The following is a 20,232-nucleotide window of genomic DNA, read 5'->3' on the forward strand; positions in this document are numbered from 1 at the left end:
GAACGGATAGGCAGGGATCAGGGCCACAGGAGTTTTGGAGAGTCAAAGAAGGTGTGCCTGTCTCTATCTGGTGGGAGCTCCCTTAGCTTGTTCTCTCCTTCCTCTCCAACAGCTTTATCTTCATCTGTGGAGGAAGCTGTGTGCCTCATCCTGTTCAAGACTAATCCCTTTACCTTTCATTTAGCCCCCTCCCTCCTCCTTTCCTCCATCCTGAATACCTCTCTCTTTCCCATGTCTTCACTCTTCCCTCCTTCTCTGATGGCTCCTTTCCATGTTGCGGATAAACCTCCTCATCCTGAAGAAACTCTCCCTTAACCCTGCTCTTCCTCTCCAACCTCTGCACTATCAGGACCTTTGGGTCTGACCAGAAGGAGAGAGTTGTTCTGTATTTCCTCTCTCTGCTTCCTCATCTCTCATTCACTCCTCAACCCAGTGCAGTCTAGCTTCTGCCCCCATCACTTCCCACCCAAATACCTCACTCCAGTGTCAGCAGGCACAGACTCTTAGCCAAATTCATTGTGCCCTTTGCGTCCCATCTTATTGGAGCTCAACACATTTGATTCTATTCCCCACTGCCACCTTCTTGAAATACTCTCTGTCTTTGAATTTTATGGTATTGGCCTGGCTGTTTTTATCCCTCTCTCTCTCTCAAACTACTCCTTCTCAGCTTCTTTTTGCAGGCTCATTTTCTTCAGCTTACTCCTTTACTTGTTGGTACTCCTCAGAATTCTTTCCTAGGGCCTCTGCTCCCTTTCACTTTCTGTTCTCTTTGTGGCTGGGTCTTTCTCCTCTCACAGCCCTAATTATCACCTAGGAGGAGATGATTTCCAAGCTAAACTCTTGCTTTTGAACCCTAATCCCAGTGATCGAAGTGCATACTGGACATTTCCACTCAGATGTCCCATAGGTACCTGGAACTCAACCTGTCAAAAATGTAATCCATCTTCTTCCCTGTTAAACGTATTCCTTCTCCATTGTTCCCCTGTTGCAGTTCATGGTCCCATCATCCACCTTGTTACCCAAGCCAAAATCCCAGGAATCATCTTGGACTCCTCCCAAGACCTAGGATCTCTGCTTCCCTTACTGCTCCTCAAATTTCTTTAACCCTTGTTCTCCATTCTGTACCAGCTCTTAGCATTAAGATCCTGTCATTTCTTACTTGGACTCTTGGAAAGTCTGTCCTACACATGACAGCCAGAGTGATCTTTCTAATTTGCAAACCGGATTAAATCAGTCCCCCTACTTAAAACCCTGCAGTGGATGAATGTCCAGTTCTTTCATATGGCATCCAAAGTCTGTTCTCTCCTGTGGGACTCAGTAACCTCATCTCCCACCTGTCCACAGCTCACACAATTCTCTCTAGCTGTATTTTATGGCCCCCCAGCTGTGCCATTCTCTCTCCACACATGCCTTTACACACATTGCCCTCTTTGGAGTACAGTTCCTCTTCTTCTTTACTAAGCTAACCCCTATTTCTTGAAAAAGAAGTCCCGGCCAGGGGTGGGGCTCTTGGCCCAGTCATCTCCCACTGAACTATGAGCTCCTTGATGACTGGCACTGTATTCGTTGGCTCTACATACTCTGTCACCAACATGGTGTCAATTCTCACTGTCTAGCACATGGTGGAGTCTCAGCAACTGTTTGTTGAAATAATTAATGTAGTCAGTTTCAGAGCTGGGACCTGGCATCATCTAGGTCCTTCAGAATGGAACGACCTAGATGAAGAGACAGGAGACCTAGCTTCTGGTCCCAGCTCTGCCTGTCACTAGCTGTGTGATCTTGAGCAAGTCACCTCATCTCAGTTTTCTCATCTGTAAAACAAGGGTCTAGAACCCCATGTTCTAAGTCACTCCCTGTTCCAAATGTGTCTCCAAATGCTCACCAACCCTAGCAGCCCTGTGATCATGACATCACATGCCAATCTAGCTGTTCACAATTTTGTGGTTCTGTTTTCTCACCTCTCCCAGCATTGGGGTGGGGAGGATGGAAGAATCCATGGAAGAACAGTGGGGGCAGTTTTCACCAAATAGGAGCCATTCTGAAGGCAGAAGAATTAACCTGATCAGGTTCGCAGTTTACAGGAGACGTATGAAGCCAAAAGGAATGAGTTCCTAGGGGAGCTCCAGAAAAAAGAAGAGAAGATGAGGAGATTAGGCAGATGTTCGTCCAGAGAGTGAAAGAGAAAGAAGTGGAGCTCAAAGAGGCAGAGAAAGAGGTAAATGTGCGGCTAGGTGCCAGGAAGAAGGGAAAGGAGGCTCAATTTGCAGCTGCTGGGCAGGAAGGGGCGCAGAATTTGTAGTCCTGCTTTGGCTGGCAGAGTGGGCTCTGAGATTTGTGTCTCACCCCCTCATTCCCCCAAGGCTGGGATGTTTTCTCATCTGTGTTATTTAATTCTCTAGAGATGCACTGTCCTGTATGGTAGCCACTAGCCACATGTGGCTATTTAAATTAATTGAATTAAGTAGAATTTTAAATTTGGTTCCTCAGTTGCATTAGCCACATTTCAAATGCTCGATCTTCATGCAACTAGTGGCTACTGTATTGGACAGCACAGATAGAGAAGGTTTCCATCATTGTAGAAAGTTCTATTGGACAGCACTGCTAAAGAGTCAAGTCCTGACACCCCTGTTTGAGGTCAGATGTAGGCTGGCTCTTTTCCCTCTTCCTGGGAGTTCTGAGCTCTGTAGTGAAAGTTGATCACTTTCTTGGCTGTCGGCCTCATCCTACCTTCTCTGGTGTGGGTTCCAATAGCTATGGAGAAAGAGGTCCTGGGAAGTCCTGGGTACCTTACTGAAACCTGAAACAGTGACAGCTGGGGCATTTCCATGTTCATTTGGCTGCTTGATTCCATTTCATTTTGGAGTTAAAGAAACACTTCTGCTGTACAACACAGCAAATCCTATTGTAGACAGTGGACTATAGTTAACAGTACAAGTATTAGAATGTTCTTTCATGGATTATGACAAATGTACAATACTAATACAAGGTGTTAATTATAAGGTAGTACATGGGAAAAACTACACCTAATATAAATTATGAATGATAGATAATAGTACGATTTTAATAATCTTTCATCAACTGTAACAAAGGTAGCTACTGTTAAAAAAATAGTACAATTATGAAAAAGTGCTGTCATCACTGTAACAAATGTTCCACACCAGTGTAAGGTTTTGGGCATGGTGCAATGTATGGGAATCCTGTATTTTATGTGTGATTGTTTTGTAAAAAATAAAAAAAAACAAAGCACCTCCGCAGCTCTAGAGAGGTTTTTTTTTTTTTTTAATTAGAGAAGTTGTGTGTTTACAAAACAATCAAGCATAAAATATAGGATCTAGTGAGTTTTTGAACTATGGTCTTACTGGGGTTTTCACTACTTAAGCCATGCTGAATTGGTACAGCTAGTCCTCTAACTGGTTGCCTTGCCTCCAAGGCCTCCTTTACCAAATCCCCCACAGCTGCCAGATCAGTTGGCCTAAGGTTAGTCATGTCAGCAATTGTGTCACCTCTCTGGACCTCAAAACCCTCAACCGTAAAGAAGGGAAGCGCTTGATTACTTCTGGAGTCACTTCTCCCTTTAAGGTGCTGTGACTCTCAAGGGTTGTCACTGTAGCCTGTGGCAAGAGTATTGATGCTCTTTCAGTTTCACTTTTAAAACGAAAAATGTCACCCAGCACTTTTAGGAGGAGAGGAGAGGAACTCAAAGATAAATGAATAAAAGTCAAATGAACAAAAGCCAGGTTAAAGCAACTGATGAGTAGCACTTCCACCTCTCCACCCCAAGTGACTGGTAAAAGCTGGTTTATATAACAAATGCTGTCATCCACCACACTTACTAAGTGACAGTCCCAGAACTTTCAGAACTGACCTTCTTTGTGGTATGCTGAAAGTGCTAGAGAATCCTAAATTCTCTCCTGAATCCTCAAAAGAAAGTGGAGTTGAATGCAATCAGGGAGTTGATTGCATTCTTGTTTCTTACTGCCTGTACCTCTTGCTCTCCGATCCACAATTGCCTGCCAGGATATTCTTGGTGTTCTTCTTTGGGTCCCTGGTTCTATTCAGGGCTAGTTAAGCCTCTGCTTGGTAAAGGCTGAGGCCTCCGCTATCATTCTGTTTTACAAAAATCCTATAGTTTTAACTTTTTATTTTGAAATAATTTCAAATTTATAGGACAATTGCAAAATTAATACAAACCCCATACAGAGAACCTCAGCATACCCCCTCTGTAGATACCCAGCTCCATCAATTTTAACATTTGGTCACATTTGCCCTATCATTCTGTCTGTCTATATATCTGTCATCTCTCTATCTTCTAAACATTTGAGCATAGTTTATATACATAGTGCTCCTTGAACACATAATACTGCCAGGTACATTTCCTACAAACAAGGAATTCACTTATGTAACCACCTTAAGTACAGTTATCAAGTTCAAGAAATTTAACATTGACATGAAGCTTACTGTTTCTATATAAGATCCTTTTATCTGCTTCCATGTCCAGGCCAAGTGTTTTCTTTGACCGACTTTTTTTTAATGCATTTTTTATTGTGAACTTTAACATCTATACATAACCATGAAGACTTTCAAAGTACGATTTAACAAGTACTTAGCAAATTTCAAAGAAAGTTATGGGTTACAATTCCACAATTTCAGTTATTTCCATTGTTGTAAAATATAGCATACATATAGAAAAGTGTTAACATTCAAAGTACAGCTCAACAAGCAGTTATTAGGTAATTTCAAAAAATGTTATGGGTTACAGTTCCACAGTTTCCATTCTTTCCTTATTGTGAAATACAGGGTATATACAGAAAGGTGAAAACTTTCAAAGCACAATTCAACAAATAGCTGTAGAGCAAATTTCAAAGAACATTAGAGGTTACAGATCCACCATTTCAGTTATTTCCTTCTAGCTATTCTAATACCCTAGCATCTAAATATATATATGTATATATATATATATTTATATAAAGTTTCAGTACTAGTGATCCTTTGTTAAATCCTATCTTGTCTGTTGCTACCCCTTCCTCTCCTTTAATTACTTTCTCAATCTTCAAGGGGTGGTTCTAGTTTGCTAATGCTGCCAAAATGCGAAATACCAGAAATTGATTAGCTTTTATAAAGGAGGTTTATTTGGTTACACAGTTACAGTCTTAAGGCCATAAAGTGTCCAGGGTCACATCAACAATCGGGTACCTTCACTGGAGGATGGCCAATGGCATCTGGAAAACCTCTGTTAGCTGGGAAGGCACCTGACTGACATCTGCTCAAAGTTCTGGTTTCAAAATGGCTTTCTCCCAGGACATTCCTCTCTAGGCTTCAGCTTCTCTCCAAAATGTCACTCTCAGTTGCTCTTGGGGTGTTTATCCCCTCTTAGCTTCTCCGGAGCAAAAGTCTGCTTTCAAAGACCGTCTCCAAAATGTCTCTGTAAACTGCAGTTCCACTCTCAACTCCTGTGCTTTCTTCAAAGTGTCCTTCTTGGCTGTAGCAAGCTTGCTCCGTCTGTCTGAGCTTATATAGTGCTCTAGTGAACTAATCAAGGCCCATGCTGAATGGGTTGGGCCACACCTCCATGGAAATTATCCAATTAGAGTTATCATCACAGTTGGGTGGGTCGCATCTCCATGGAAACACTCAGTCAAAGAATTACAATCTAAACCCTAATACATCTGCCCACACAAGATTACATCAAAGATAATGGTGTTTTGGGGGACATAATACATTCAAATTGGCACATTCCACTCCCAGATCCCAAAATGACATGATTTTTCCATATATAAAATACATTCATCCCATCACAATATCGCAAAAACTTAAATCATTTCAGTAACTAGGGGTAAGTACAAGATCCCATTAAATCAGTTACAGGTGTGGTCTGTCCAAAAGCAAAATTCCCCCTCTGACTGTTGACCTGTAAAACTTAAAAGAAGTTGTGTGTTTCCAATATACAAAGGAGGGGCATTCATAGGATAAACATTCCCATTGCCATTAGGAGAAACTGAAAGGAAAACAGGGTTCAAAGGACCAAAACAGTTCCTAAAACCCACAGGGCAAATTGCATTAGATTTCAAAGTCTGAGAGTCATTAACAGAACGATGTTTCACCCTTGGGGCTTGAGAGAGCTTTCATCCTTGGGGCTTGAGAGAGCGGGAGTCTAGCCCTTCCTAAGGGTCTTTGCGGCAGCCCTTTTGTCTCCAAAAGCTGGGTTGAGTGCTCCAACATATCCATACATTGGGGAGACCACCTTTTTGGCCCCACCCTCCTCAAACATTGGGGCAGCACCCAGATTCCCTTCCATGTCTGGGGCACACGCTCAACCCCTTCAGAACAGTGGGGTGGCGGCCAGGCTCTCACCAGTCCCCTGGGAATGTGCTCCACTCTCTCTGAGGCCTGAAGTGGCAACACTTTTCCTGAACACTGAGGTGGAAGACCCACTCTCGACCTCCAGGGCAAACTCACCCTTTCCATGCATGTGGGCTACTCTGCTCTCCCAGCCCAAGACCTCTTGACTCCAGACCTCAACCTCCATGGCTCTGTTTTTGAAGAACCTTTTCCTTCACTTTTTCCCTTGTCTGTCTCCTCCAGTCCAGATTGGCAGTGGCTCCATCTATAAAGATCTTGCAAAAATTCTGTTGGCTTTGCATGAAGCACACAGGTGTCAAAGCCATCAGACAATAGGACTTCCCACAAATCCTTTCTGGGTAACTCCATTTCCAATCTTGGCTTGTACTGAAATGGCGGTTGGGTTCCATGTTAGGTTAAATCTCCACGTGGGGCAACAGCTGGATTCCTAGGCAGTGACTACCCTAACTTGTTCATATTGTGAGGGGCTGACATTATGGGGAAGGTGGCTGCGTCTGATTGTTGTTCTTAAAGAGGCTGTTGCCTCTGGGTTTTAGGACTTGTCTGCATAGGAACATGCTGGTGGGTTTAAGTTTCTGAGAGATAAACAGTGAGTGAAACTTTTACAGAGTCTCAGATAGGGATCTAGGTATTCTTTAGTATTTTCAGAACTACTGTTGGTTAGGGCTTGGGATACTATGGCCATTTGGGATATCTAGCAGGAGCTTGCTTAAGAGAAACCTCCAGGATAGCCTCTCAACTCTTATTTGAAATCTCTTAGCCACCGTAACCTTATTTTGTTACTTTCTTTTCCCCCTTTTGGCCAAGAAGACATTTTCAATCTCTTGATGCCAGTACCAGGCTCATTCCTGGGAGTTACATCCCATGTCACCAGGGAGACTCACTCCCCTGGGAGTCATGTCCCGCCAGGAGGGAGGTTAATGAAATTATTTGCCGAGTTGGGCTTAGAGAGAGAAAGGCCGCATCTGAGCAACAAAAGAGGTTCTGTGGAGGTGCCTCTTAGGCATAATTATAGGAAGGCTTAGCCTCCCATTTACAGCCGTAAGTTTCACAAGAGCAAGCCTCAAATTGAGGGCTTGATTTATTAAGTAGTGGGTTCCTGACTTCACTTAATATATAGTCTGTCCCAAGATAAATGGTTCTCACATTACCTTTACTTAGTTGTACATTCATCACCACTCTCAATTTTAAACAATTATCATAATATAAAACACCCCAAAACTCTTATCAGCCCCTAATTATTTGTCCCTAGTATTTGTGTGATACAAGTAAGGTATTCCTGTTAAGTATAGTCCCTAGTATGCAGTAGGTAGTTTTTCCAAATACCACTCTGTTGTTAACTCTGTACCAGTGTCATACCTTAGAATATCATGCAAGCACTTACTTATATTTGTAGTGCTAGTCTGTGGGATACATGCCTTTAAATAACCATTTTCAGTCATGTTCACCTTCAATGTGGCACTGATACTTTTAATCCCATTAACAAACCATCATGACCCCTATCCATTCCCATACCTTTAAGTTCAACCTTTTTAACAGATCTATATATATATTAGGTAATCATTACCCCTTCTCTAGGTTCTGTCTATCTCTAGGTCCCCTATATTCTACATTTTAAGATGCTGATTTTACATTATTCAGGGAGTTTATTTTAGTGCTAACATATAGTATGTGTCTTTCTATGTCTGAGTTGTTTCATTCAACATGGTGTCCTCAAGGTTCATCCATGTTGTCACATTTATGGGGAAGAGGGATGCATCTGGTGAATGTTCTTGAAGAGGCTTTTGCCTCTGGAACACTCTGGAGGATTTAACTTTCTGAGAAATAAATGTAGTGGGTGAAACTTTTATAGAGTCTCACATAGGGACCTAGGTATTCTTTAGTATTTTCGGGACTGCTCTTGGTTAGAGTTTGGCATACTGTGGCCATTTGGGAAATCTACCTGGAGCTTGCATAAGAGTAACCTCCAGGATAGCCTCTTGACTCTCTATTTGAGATCTCTTAGCCCCTGTAACCTTATTTTGTTACCTTTCTTTTCCCCTTTTTTGTCAAGTAGGCATTTGGCTCATTCCTGAGAATTGTGTCCCATGCTTTGACTGACTTTGACGTTGTTGGAGTTTTCCCTTTGAGCCATGGTGATCCCAATTGCAGGGGATAAGAAAAGGCAAGGGGGCCCTTTTATATTGGGAGGTCCCATTATGCAATCCTCTATAAATGATTGGGTTTGCCACTTCCTAGCTGTTTGAACTTGGGGAAATTCCTTAACCCCTCTTACCCTCGGTTTCCTCATAAAATGGAGATAGTAACAGAACATACTTCATAGGATTTTTGTGATAATTAAATGAGTTAATGCCTATAAAGTGCTTATAAAAGTCAGTACCTGGCCTTTGATAAGCCTTCAGTCAATGTTAGATTATTATAATTGATATAATCGTGTGCTAGCCATGAGGACTCCTTTTAAACAAAATGTTTAATTAAGCAAATTGTGGGTTCCCTGACTATATTCAATAGCAGAGACTCTGAGGTAAAATGGAGGAGGAGAGAGCTATCCAGGGCATGGTGACCTTTGGTGCCTTCTTGGTAGTCCTGGGCAGAAATGTCTTCAACCTGCTATTCCCCACCCATCCTGGGCTTGGCTGGGCTGTGAGCTGCTCATGGGGGGAATTCTCCCCAAACTCTCTGTGCTTCCCTGCCAGGTGCATGAGAAGTTTGACCGTCTGAAGAAGCTACACCAGAATGAGAAGAAGAAGCTGGAGGACAAGAAGAAATCCCTGGATGATGAAGTGAATGCTTTCAAACAGAGAAAGACGGCTGCCGAGCTGCTCCAGTCCCAGGGGTCCCAGGCTGGAGGATCACAGACTCTGAAAAGAGACAAAGAGAAGAAAAAGTAAGTGGTAGGCTGGTCTGGGTAATGGCTTCTTTCTCCTCCTGCTTGTCCCCTCAAGACAGGAGGCTGAGGAGGCTGGGGGCTAGGGACAGGAGGTGAGCTATAGACTGTTAGGCTAGTTTAGGAACCTATAACTGGTCTTAGTGTACCCGGGAGCCCTTGGGATTCCCCATGTTTCGGAGCTGAGGGTGGGGGAGGGGTGTGGCCCCAGAGGCCCAACCCTCTGTTAGGGCCCTCTTGGGAAAGCCCTGCAAACTCAAGGTAGGAAGTAGATAGGGGAATGGAGAGGAAAAGCAAATGGAATGAGAGAGTAGAAAAAGGGTGGAGACAATGAAAGCTGCAAAGTTATAAGAGAGAGGAACAAAAAAGAAGGGCAGATAGAGGAAAGTGGAAGAAAGAGAGAGCTTTTAGTATAAGCCTCTGGGCACTGTCTCTCTGTCCTGGAGAGGTTGGAGCTGATCTGGCTTAACAGACCTGCTTGATCATTCTGTATCTGAGGTTGTTCATCTCTCCATGCCTGTAGTCCGACCCTCACCCTGCTTTGGTTCTCCATAGCTGCAGCCAAGAAACATAAACTGTGGCTGTTGATGGCCATAGTCCAGCCCTGATTTCCTACCCCTTTGCCATTCCTTCCTCCTGGCTGCTTACTGAGAACTTGGTGGGGAGGCTCAGAAGCCAGTATATTCCATACACCCCATCCTCAATTTGGGAAATGATTTTAAAATCAACCCACATCCCCTGGCATTTGGTAAGGCAGGAGAGCATGGGCTCCTGGTTACCATGAGGGTCAATAATCCTGACCCGACCCCAGTCTTTACTTGCTGGAATTACCCTTTCCTCAACCCAGAACCAGAGAAGAGAAAGGCAATTCCAATGGACGTATACAGCACCAAGAAAATATCCTGCAGTCCCCTTGTGCTCTTTAGTTGTTTATGCAATGTGACTTGAGAAGTCCCCAGATGGAGTGTTTAGCAATGTCCTTACTAAAGGGGCCTGAGGATCTGAAAGATGTCCATGGTCATTGCTTTCTGTTTTCAGCCACTTGTTCCTGGATTGAGCTATCTAATATTTGGCAGAAGGAAGAAACATCTTCCCTTCCTTTGTGCCTGGCTTATCACTTGGGAATACAACAGTGACTTTGGTACAACAGAAAGTAACTTATATTTGAAGGCACTCGGTTTTACAGTCCAATTACTCTTTATTCAAAGGCATAATTTGAACATTTTCACCAATTTTTCCAGAGATTTTTGTACTGAATCATAACACTGTATGTCAAATTCATTGACTAATGTTTTTGGTATTATCTAGTGGATAAAGTTCAACAAGCCCAAAAAAAATCTCTTAGGACACACCATATATTAAATTATTTGTCATGGTGTATTAGTTATTATACCAGCAGGAATGGATTCCTATTTTTAAGATCAGAAAAGTCTAAATTTGTCTTCCAGCTCTAACCTGCTGTCTTTATAGCCCTATGGTATTTGTGAACTCAATTCCTGGGGCATTTTCCCAGCCTGCTTGCAGGAATTAGGAGATTAGTTTGTTCTGACTTCTATGACACTAAAGTATAAATATTCCCTATTCAGATGTTTGGTGAAAGTTCCTTACAGACCTCCAGGCTTTCCCCTAGCTTCAAATTGACTGACACCCAGGCAGAAGACCCTATGTAGGGAGACACCTCTCTCCAGTCTCACGGAATATTTGGAGTTGATGACAGTGCCCTTTTCAACTCTTTGAGATGGCTGAAAACCTTGCTGGCATGTGACACCTCATATTAGCAACAAGGGCCTAACAAAATAGAATCCTCTCCCTTACTTCCAGATGTATAAATGGCCCTAGCTCTGGCTTCTTATATAATTCCACAAACCAGCTGATTAACTTCTGGAAGGCCCTTCATTAGGCTTGTGCCACTCTGCTCCGGTACTAATGGTAATGGTGGTGGGTTTGGAGGGGGTGGGGTAGAAGTGATGGTAGTAGCGTTTCTTCCTGAGAGATAGTGGTTGTATATAATAGAGTCACAAGTTCAGAATTTCCTTTGGTTGCCCTTAAAGAAGGCAAAGAGACTAAGAAAGAGTAGCAGTGTTTCCTCTCCCCACTCCTCCTGATCTTCTCCTTTGACCTCTGACTCCTCATGGTTTGTGTCAACTCATGATAATTTGATTTCTCCTCATGCTCACTCCATCTTCATCAGCTCTTACTGTTTTACAGTTAACTCTGCTGTTTGCTGCATGCTGCATGAGACCCAGGGTCCTGGTAAGCTTTATTAACTCTAAATGGAACTGGCAGTGGCTTCTAGAACACATCTTCCCAAACCCCACCCCCACCCCACACACATATCTAATCTTAAAACAAGCTGCTTAATTGGTCCAGCTGGTTTCCTCTTGCTACTTACAACATTGAGAAGTAGGCTCGTGTGGTTTGAAGTGTACATGTGGAATGCTTGCCTGCCTGATTAAAATGGGGAAATTTTCAGACTTGCTGCTAGAACAACTGGGTGGCATAGGTGGAACCTGTGATCAGATTTGAGGTTTCAATTTTGGCAATTTTTTCTTAAAGAGCCCCCCAATCCTTAATTATTACTTCTAAAATGATCTAAGCTGTTGAGCTCACAAGCCCTGCCTTACAATGACACAGTCATTGACCTCAAGTTTGGGAATGTTCAGAGGCAATGAAAACTTGCTTCTGTTTCCCTCTGGTGGCTGTTTCTTATCTGAGGGGTTCAAGTTCTCAAATTTCCTTTGACTAGCCCCCCCCCCCAAAAAAAAAACAAAACAACACAAAACAGAGTGAAAGCAGAAGAAATTGAAGCGATTTCAGGTGTTATAGAGAATTCCTTATCTTCAGTTCTGCAAGTACCAAGTACATTAAAACCTTTGGTAAAGAGGTAAGCAGGTAACCCTTGGGAAGAAGGATTCCTGAGGGCTAGGTGTTGTTCCTATAGCAGTGAATAGAACAGTCCCTGCATCATGTAGCTTTCAGGGAGACTGAAAGCAACGATGAAGAACCTTCTATTACTCTACAAAGACTCAGGTAGTGGATGGGGGGCAGGTGTAAATAGTTTTTAATTTAACATAATTAGGCTTATTACTATTTTTTTTAATTTTTCCATGGAAACTTTCAAATATGCACAAAAGAAGACAGGATAGTACAGTGAAGTACCGTGTACCTACAACCCAGCCCCCAAACGGCTGTTAACATATGGCCAGTCCTTTTTCATCTACTACCCCAACCTGCTGAATTAATTGTAAAGCAAAACAGATAGCATTTCATTTTACTTTACTTTGTATCTCTTAAAAAAAACCACAACGCCACGAATATCACAAATAACAAAAATTTCTAGTCTCAAGTTCAGAATTCCCCAGTTGTCTCATCAGTGTCTTTTTAGTTTGTTTGGATTGGGAAAAATAAAATATTGGGAAGACTTCTCTCACCAATGTAGTTTATGACTTAAATGGAGAGAGAGCCTGCTGTTAGTCACCAAACTGATTGCCCCAGCTATTGCACTGGAGACTTCGGGCAGGCGGCAAAGCATCTTACTCTAAAGCAGATCCCAAAGAAGAAGTCCATAGAGGCTTCTGGAACATAAGGCCCATGAAACTGAGCCAACTGAAACAATACTGAAAGAACAATCAAAGGATTTACTGTCTGGCTTAAAGGAAGACTATACATTCTTAGTGTGTCTTGTTCACTGCTGTAGGCCAGTGGCTGGCAAAATGTCTGACACACAGTAGGAGCTCGGTTCATGCTTATTTTCTTTCTTCCCCCATTTTCATTGAGGAGAGCTGGAAAGATATATCCTGTAAGTTGGAGTTCAGTTAATTTGGGTTTCATTACACGTGGTCTGATACATTTCCATTCAGGTTTCCCTGAGTAAATCATTGTTCATGGCCATTACTAAAATGAATTCTGGCAAAACTATAATTAAAGCCATACTTTGCAAGTGGGAGGCAGTTGGTAAATAGCTGGTACTGCCAACTCCAAACCCGAGTAGGTTGGTTTTTCCTAGCAGGCTTCTCCACGGTAGGCTACAAAAGCAGTTGCAGACCAACTAGGAGAAGGAGGCTTTGGCTCCCTGGGATCTGAAAGCAGCCAAGGCAATCCACCCTGTACCCAAAGCCCTAATTCTAAGCATGAAACACAAAAGCCACCTAGAATGTAGGCTGAGTGAAGCTTACTGTTCCTCATTGATTTTGAAATTGCTTGAGGGACTACTTGTAGCTGTCTGCAATTAAGAGAAGTTCCGTTGAGACCCATGCATAGTTGCAGATATTCTAGCTCAGTGGGTATTGGACCATAGGGGGTGCATAGGATACACACAACAAAATAATGTCAGACTTCCCATGAAGCCCAGAATATAGGCCATTGCAGTGTTTTGTGTGTGTGTGTGTGTGTGTGTGTGTGTGTGTGTTTAACAGTTTTATACACACAACATACAATCCATCCAAACATTGCAGTGTTTTTTAGGCTACTCTTCCCCCAAGGAAATAGATAAAGAATAAAACACAAGGTGAGCATTGTATAGTATTTTAATGCTTCTCAGAGTGGTTTTCCAAATGATATCTCATTTTACCCTTACAACAGTCCTGTGAGGTAGAGAAGGAAGGAATCATCTTCACTTTACACGATGGGTGAATGGAGGATCAGAGAAATTAAGGGACCCACCAAGGATCATACAGTGATTTAGTGGCAGAACTGGAACAATAACACAAGATTCCTAATTCCTGATATAAATTGCCATTCACCTGATAATATTGTGTGTGTGGGGGGGGTGTGGGTGTATGCACTTAGGGGAAGTGTATGTACTTTTAACTATTCCCTCCAGTATCTAATAGTCTTTATTTAATGGGATAAACATATTCTTCAGCTAATAAACAGGGGCATAGATACACAGCCATGGAGTTCTCAGGGACACGTGGTGTGTTGCAAAGAGTATTAATTAAACGACCAAGGGATTTAGGCTCTGACCCCAGCTGGGACTCCAACTTTCTTTGCGTCCGTGGGCAAGTCAGTCAACCTCTGTATTTCTCAGTTTCCTCATATGTCAAGTGGGAATCGATACTACTTGCCCTGTTTATGTCAGAAAGATAAAGTTTAAATGGGATAAAACCCAAAGTGCTATGTGAACACAAACCATAATGTGTTTCCATAGCTCAGATTTTCAGGTAGTTGTGTTCTGGACCCTAGGCCCGAGCCCAGCCATTATCCCCAGACACTTCTTGAACAGGTCTTTCCCCCGGGGTACAGTTAGCTGACTAGGAAGTTAGCAGACTAGGAGGTTGGAGCTGACTGCTGCAGAGGCTTCCTGAGGTGAAATCTCAACCTCTTTTGCTTTCCCTATGGGACAAGGAAATGCAGTGGCTGAGAGCCTGGCACTAGATTCAGTGGCCTTAGGTGATCTGGAGATTTGCTAAAGGTATCCCTGCAAAAGGGGTCTGGGTGGGGAGGAGTTAGATTAATCAGAACCTAGTAATTAAGATGAGAGAAAAAGTATTTCTGTGGTTGTTGATAAATATTTTGCTAGCTAATGCCACTACTACTGCCACTCAGGGGTATGTGTGGGTGTATGTGAGAGAACGCATGTTCCCAGGAGCCAATGCCTTAAAACCTTAAGACCATCTAACATAGCTACATTCTGGTTTATCCATTAGTCATCATGACTTAAACAGTTCCCTTCTGACTTTTTTATTTTATGTTATTTTATTTTTTGTTCATTAATCCATCCATTTATTAACCCAACTTCTCTTTTCATTTTCAGTTTGGGCTTCCTGTAGCCGCCCTTCCCCTGCACAACAGAGCTGGGCCTCCCCTTCTCTAATTTGCCCTTAATGCGTCTGGAGGCGGCGGGGGGGGGGGGGCATACAATCCGTGCCCTCCCCTCTCTTTCTGCCAAAGTTTATAGAAGCCTGAGAGTCTGAGGATGCTGCCTGGCCTCTGGTCAAGAAGCCAGCAGTAACGTGGCTTGGAGATGCAACCTGCATCCCAGTCCCTCTCCCAGTGCCCCTAGCTGTCATCCCCACCCCCACATCTTTACTGGTCTGTAACAGGTTGAGGGGTCCCATCTGCTTCTATTCACCACTGGCTTCCCTCTTGGAACCCTGATTGCTGCTTGTTTCCCTGAGGTATTTGCATCCACCTTGGCTGGGTAAGCACTAGTCAGCATGGCTTTCCCCCTTGTCTCCTGCATCCTAGACACTGGTTTTCCCCCCACCCCAGGAGCCACAGCCCTCTCTCAGAGGGCTTCAAAAGGAGATCCTATGATACCTTTGTCTTCTGGCCTCTTTGCCCAGCCCTTTCCAGTTTTGATTCACTCAGATTGCCCTCAGGTTTTATTAAAAACCGAGGATGAATTTATTTACACAAAGCCCTTCCCCTAAAACACAATTGCTGGAGAAAATAGCATACATTTCTCCTCTCTGTAACTCTGGATACCCCGCAGATGCAGAAGGGAGAATAAACTTGAATATTATCACTAGCCTAGTGTCTTGAATTACAGACTTACCAAATACATTTGAGGTGTATTGGCATCTCCGCTGTCATTTCCCACAGGTCTCCATACCATCCCAATAAGATGGGGCTAACAGCAGGTATAATAACCCCATTTCATAAACAGGCAAACTGAGGGGTCAAAAAAATCAATATTTTTGAGTTTGCTCTGATGAGTCTTCCAATCTCTCTGTTTCTTTGGCAAGCGCAGTGATGATTTTTAATATGCATTCTGCACTTAACAGCTTGAGAGAAGAAAAGAGGCATTGCGCTTTGGAAGGTCCTAAACTTTATCTCCAGTCTAAGCATTTGCTATTTTAAAAGTATTCCAGCCCTATTTTTTGTAATGGGTCCTGTCCAATAGTGGCTTTGGGAACCCCTTTGAAGTAAGGAGCCTTCCATTGTCACTTTGGTGTTGGGTTGTTTGGCCAGTGACGAAATAAGAGCTGGAGGTGATCTGGCAATGATCTGTGGCTAACATGCCGTCTCTCTACCCTTCCTTTACAGTAACCCATGGCTGTGTACTGAATAGTATTCCCTGCTACAGCTGGACTGGACTCCATTTAGCCTTTTAAGCCAAGGTTCCTATTTTAACTGACAGCTTTCCTTGGGGTGCCAGGCAGCCGGGCCCCCCACCTCCACCATGTGCTATCACTTCAAGCCCCCATCTCTTCTTTCTGAGTTCCACACCTTGTTCCTGCCTCCCAGGCCCACGGGCACTGACAATGATCACCTTCCTCTTTTTTAAAAATTTTTCAGGGTTTTTTTTTTTTTTTTGGACCACTTCTTTAAAACACAAAGTCAAACAAGGCAATGCCAAATTTTCAGGCCTTTTTGAAGTGTTGAGGATTTGGAGCGGAGGTGTGTGTGAGTTCTCTCTTCAATAATAGGAAGCAAAAAATAAGCAAAAGGTAGATAAAGTGAAAAGCAAATGTTTGCACACACTTTGTCTTCTCTTGTTGGCAAAGCCAGAGTGCAGTGTTGACATATGTATTTTTTGGTGTTAGGAAAGATACTCTCATCTTGATTCATTGATTGGTTAGTGGCCAGCAGCAGGTATGAAGGTGATGCTGCCAGAGCATAAACTAGCGTCTGGGGAAAATCCGAGTCACAGTGGAGCACGATGAGATTCTATGCTTGGAGGGAAGAAGCTCAGAGAGATGCTGAGTTAGGGCTGTGAGATCTCCTTGGGAAAGGCATCTTATTTGCAGCTTTGCTGTTTTCACATCCAAACCGGAGCTACTTCCAAAGGATCTCCGACTTAAACAAACCAAGTGATCTCTATCCCCAGGGATATTTGTATTGCAAATAGTAGACCTTCCCCCTACGTTAGCATTTGTTTAAGATTAATTGTTGGAGGAGCTCTGAGTACTTTAGAAGTGTTAGAGCCACACAATCTTTGAGAGACCTTCAGAGACTTAAGCTAAAGCAGGAGTTTTATATTAAGGGAGAAGTTTTTGTAGGTAGGACAGATATGATTCGCTTTTTTCTGTAAGAGGAAATTGAGGCCTGGGGAAGTTAAGAGACTTGCTTGAGGTCCCACTGCTATTCCGTGGCAGAAGCCAGGCTAAATTCAATGTCTTCTGACTCCCAACCCATTTCACAAAGGAATTCAGTCTGTTCATATATGTTCCTGGAGACAAGGTCGTTTGATGTTTGGAGACACCAAATAGTCAGTATTAGCGGGCCCTTCAGGTTTTCTTTTTTCCCTCCACAGAAAAACATCAGAGGATGGGGTAGGTGGGGTTGGGAGCCAAGCAGAAGATTCAAGGCTAGGTCCCTAACTGAGTGCTGCTGCTGATGATAGGAGTCAGGGGGGCATCTGTTAGCTGGGGCGTGTAGATTTAACAGGTGCCTTGGGGAATCCTTGTAATCAGGGAAGTTTGATACACAAAACTAACTCGTGAGTGAAGATCAGGCCTTTAGAAAGTCAATCCAGGCTATTAAAAGAATTAAAATGCTTATTTTATTGCTTTTCTCACTGTAGAGAGAAAGTTTTTTTCCCCCTAACAGTGAAAAGACTTTTTAATTAGTATGATTGTTACTTTAAAAAAAATACCCTAAGTACTCTGATTACTTCTGATGAAACAAAACCAGTCATTAGAAATGGTCTGGGCTTTTATTTTTCCAGTCTGGAATGGAATGATTTTCCTGAAAAGACCCCTACCCTACACACACATAGACTCCTCATTTCTCTTAAGCCAAAAAGTTTGCTTGCCCCTAGCTGCAGTGCAGATCATTTTTTTTTTTTTTTTTGGTTGGTTGTTTTGTTTTGTTTTAATCATTTGGCATTTACATGTGGCTGTTAATATGTGCTTGTTTTTAATTAAAACAAGAAGCTTTAAACCGGTGTGTGGTGTTCTTAAAACCTCCGTGGATTTTCCAGTGGTGACGGTCCATCAGTGCCCCCATTTCTAACCTGTCGTCTTGAAGTATAATCTGTGCTACCTCACACTGCCCCCTCCCCTTCCCCATCTTACTTTGAATGTCCTTTCTCTTTGGCTAATTTCATGTTTTCTTTCTCTTTCTCTCTTCCTCTCCAGCTTTTTTTAATCTTGTCTTCAGCAGCTGCACTAAGTCTAAAGGAGAAGACTGCCATTATAGAAGAGTTAGGGTTCCATATTGCCTCAAACCAGAAATCAACCAATTCCCTCTCCCCTCAGATTGCACACACACATATATATACACACACAAAAACACACAGAGTCAACAAGTGTTCATATGTCCCTGTGTCCAAGCAAGAAGCTCTCTTCTGACTTACATGGTATTTTAAATGGAAGTGTCTTGTCCTAACCTAACAAGGCAGGAAAAGGACCATCAGAGCTGGAGAACAGACTAAATGTAACCTCAGAGAGACAACTACAGGGCACCTCACCCAAGTGTAAGTGACTGGGGCAGGAGACCCCAGCTGTGGGTGTGGAAGTGCTGTTCACAAATTTTTGTTTGAGTTTTATGTTTTTCTTTTGCAACAACAATTCTCTGGTACAAGGGGTTTGCTGTCGACAGGCACTATTAAACATTCCTCAATGTGGAAGAGAAAACCAAGTGACATTTGTATCTTCAGCATTCACAGAGCTGCAGACCCCAGCAAGGGGGAAAGATGGATCCACTATCTAACACTCAGGTGGAGAAGGGAGAGACAAGAAGGGCTTAAGCTTAGTAAGAACAAAATTACTTCATTCACCCTCCCAAGGCCAGTGGGGAATTTGAGAGAGGTCTCCACTCAACCAGGGAGGGAGAGCTTTGATGTTGACACATCTGCCTTGAATTCGTTGGTTGAACTTGCATCAAAATACCATGTGAGAGTGTTCATCCCCATGTATCCCTACCATTGTCACCATTCCCGCTGTCCAGTGTCTCTTGAGAGAGCCTCTTTGCATGTTTTCCAGAATCTGTGTTTGTTTTTTTCCTTTCTTCTCCTTTGTTCTTTTTGCTCAAAGGTGTGACCAGTCACTGCCCCTCTGGGGCCTTCATTCGACAGGAGAAACATCCTAGAACCAGCACTGTTTAGCTTGATGCCTTTCTAATGTCCATGTCCAATTTTCAATAAAATTCAAAGAAATGCTAAATGGCTGTGTGATCTGATCCTAAATGCGATGCGGCCCACCCCGGTTTGTCTTAGGAGGGGTGTGTGGCTGCCTCCCAAGTGGGTGATTCCACGGGCTCAGGGAGGATACATCAGCTCACGAAATCTTTCTGGGTGGGTTGCTGCGGCCCCACCCATTCTTCCAGCAGGGCCTGAAATTCCCTACAGCGGTGGGGTGAGGGTGGGCAGGAAGTCCCCTACTTTTCCTTCCATCGGCATGTATATAACTGATCAGATGAGCTGGCTGTCATCTAGGAGGCAGTGGAGTGCCAGGTCCTGCAGAATGGGATTCAGGTGAGTTTTAATTCCAGAAGGAGAAGGACTAGCTCGGTGCTGTCTTTTCTCTTAAACCTGTACTTTGAACATCCTGAGAAGCCATGGATATGACCATTCTTGATGACCCAAAAAGCATTCTACAGGTAGCAAGTACTATTTTGTGTACTGGGCCCACCGGGGAGGGAAGCCCCCTGCCCCCCTAAGCATTAGGGTGGACAAGAGGGAGAGTGGTTAGTTTTGGTGTGTGTGTGTATAGTGGTGAGGGCCTTTTCCCTATTTCTTTGCACATTCCACTTCTCACCAAATGGTGACTGCGTGAGCTGGGAAATGACGTTTCCCAGATGGAAGAGAAGACTGTGTCGATTCTTGAAAATTCTCTAGTGGCCCCCCACTCCAGTTCCTTCCTGATCTCTCCTGTCACCCGAATAGTCTACTCGAGAGGGCGGAGTTGGCCTAGGCTGAATATCCACTTTGTTTTTAGCCACAGCCCCCTTCCCCCTACTCGCTTTCCCAGAATATCCTTCAAGTTCCACCTCTCAGGGCGCTCTACGGGAGGGACAGCCTATTTGGCTCTGTCCCCAGCAGCCACCTTGAAAACATCAGCTGGCTATGGGGAGAGTGGTTGGTTTTCATAATTCTG

General features: G+C 43.4%; 1 protein-coding gene across 1 annotated transcript in view; it reads left to right on the forward strand.

Moving 5' to 3' along the window:
- Window positions 1-19,299, forward strand: part of SEPTIN6 (septin 6) — a 101,028-nt gene extending 81,729 nt beyond the window's left edge. The window contains 4 exon segments of the mRNA XM_037822724.1: window positions 2,075-2,135; window positions 2,138-2,215; window positions 9,057-9,247; window positions 16,238-19,299. Of these exon segments, the coding sequence (XP_037678652.1) occupies window positions 2,075-2,135; window positions 2,138-2,215; window positions 9,057-9,247; window positions 16,238-16,262 (355 nt within the window). The 3' untranslated portion in view covers window positions 16,263-19,299.
- Window positions 19,300-20,232: the final 933 nt, after the last annotated feature.

The sequence above is a fragment of the Choloepus didactylus genome, chromosome Y, assembly GCF_015220235.1.
Source record: "Choloepus didactylus isolate mChoDid1 chromosome Y, mChoDid1.pri, whole genome shotgun sequence".
NCBI lineage: Eukaryota > Metazoa > Chordata > Mammalia > Pilosa > Megalonychidae > Choloepus > Choloepus didactylus.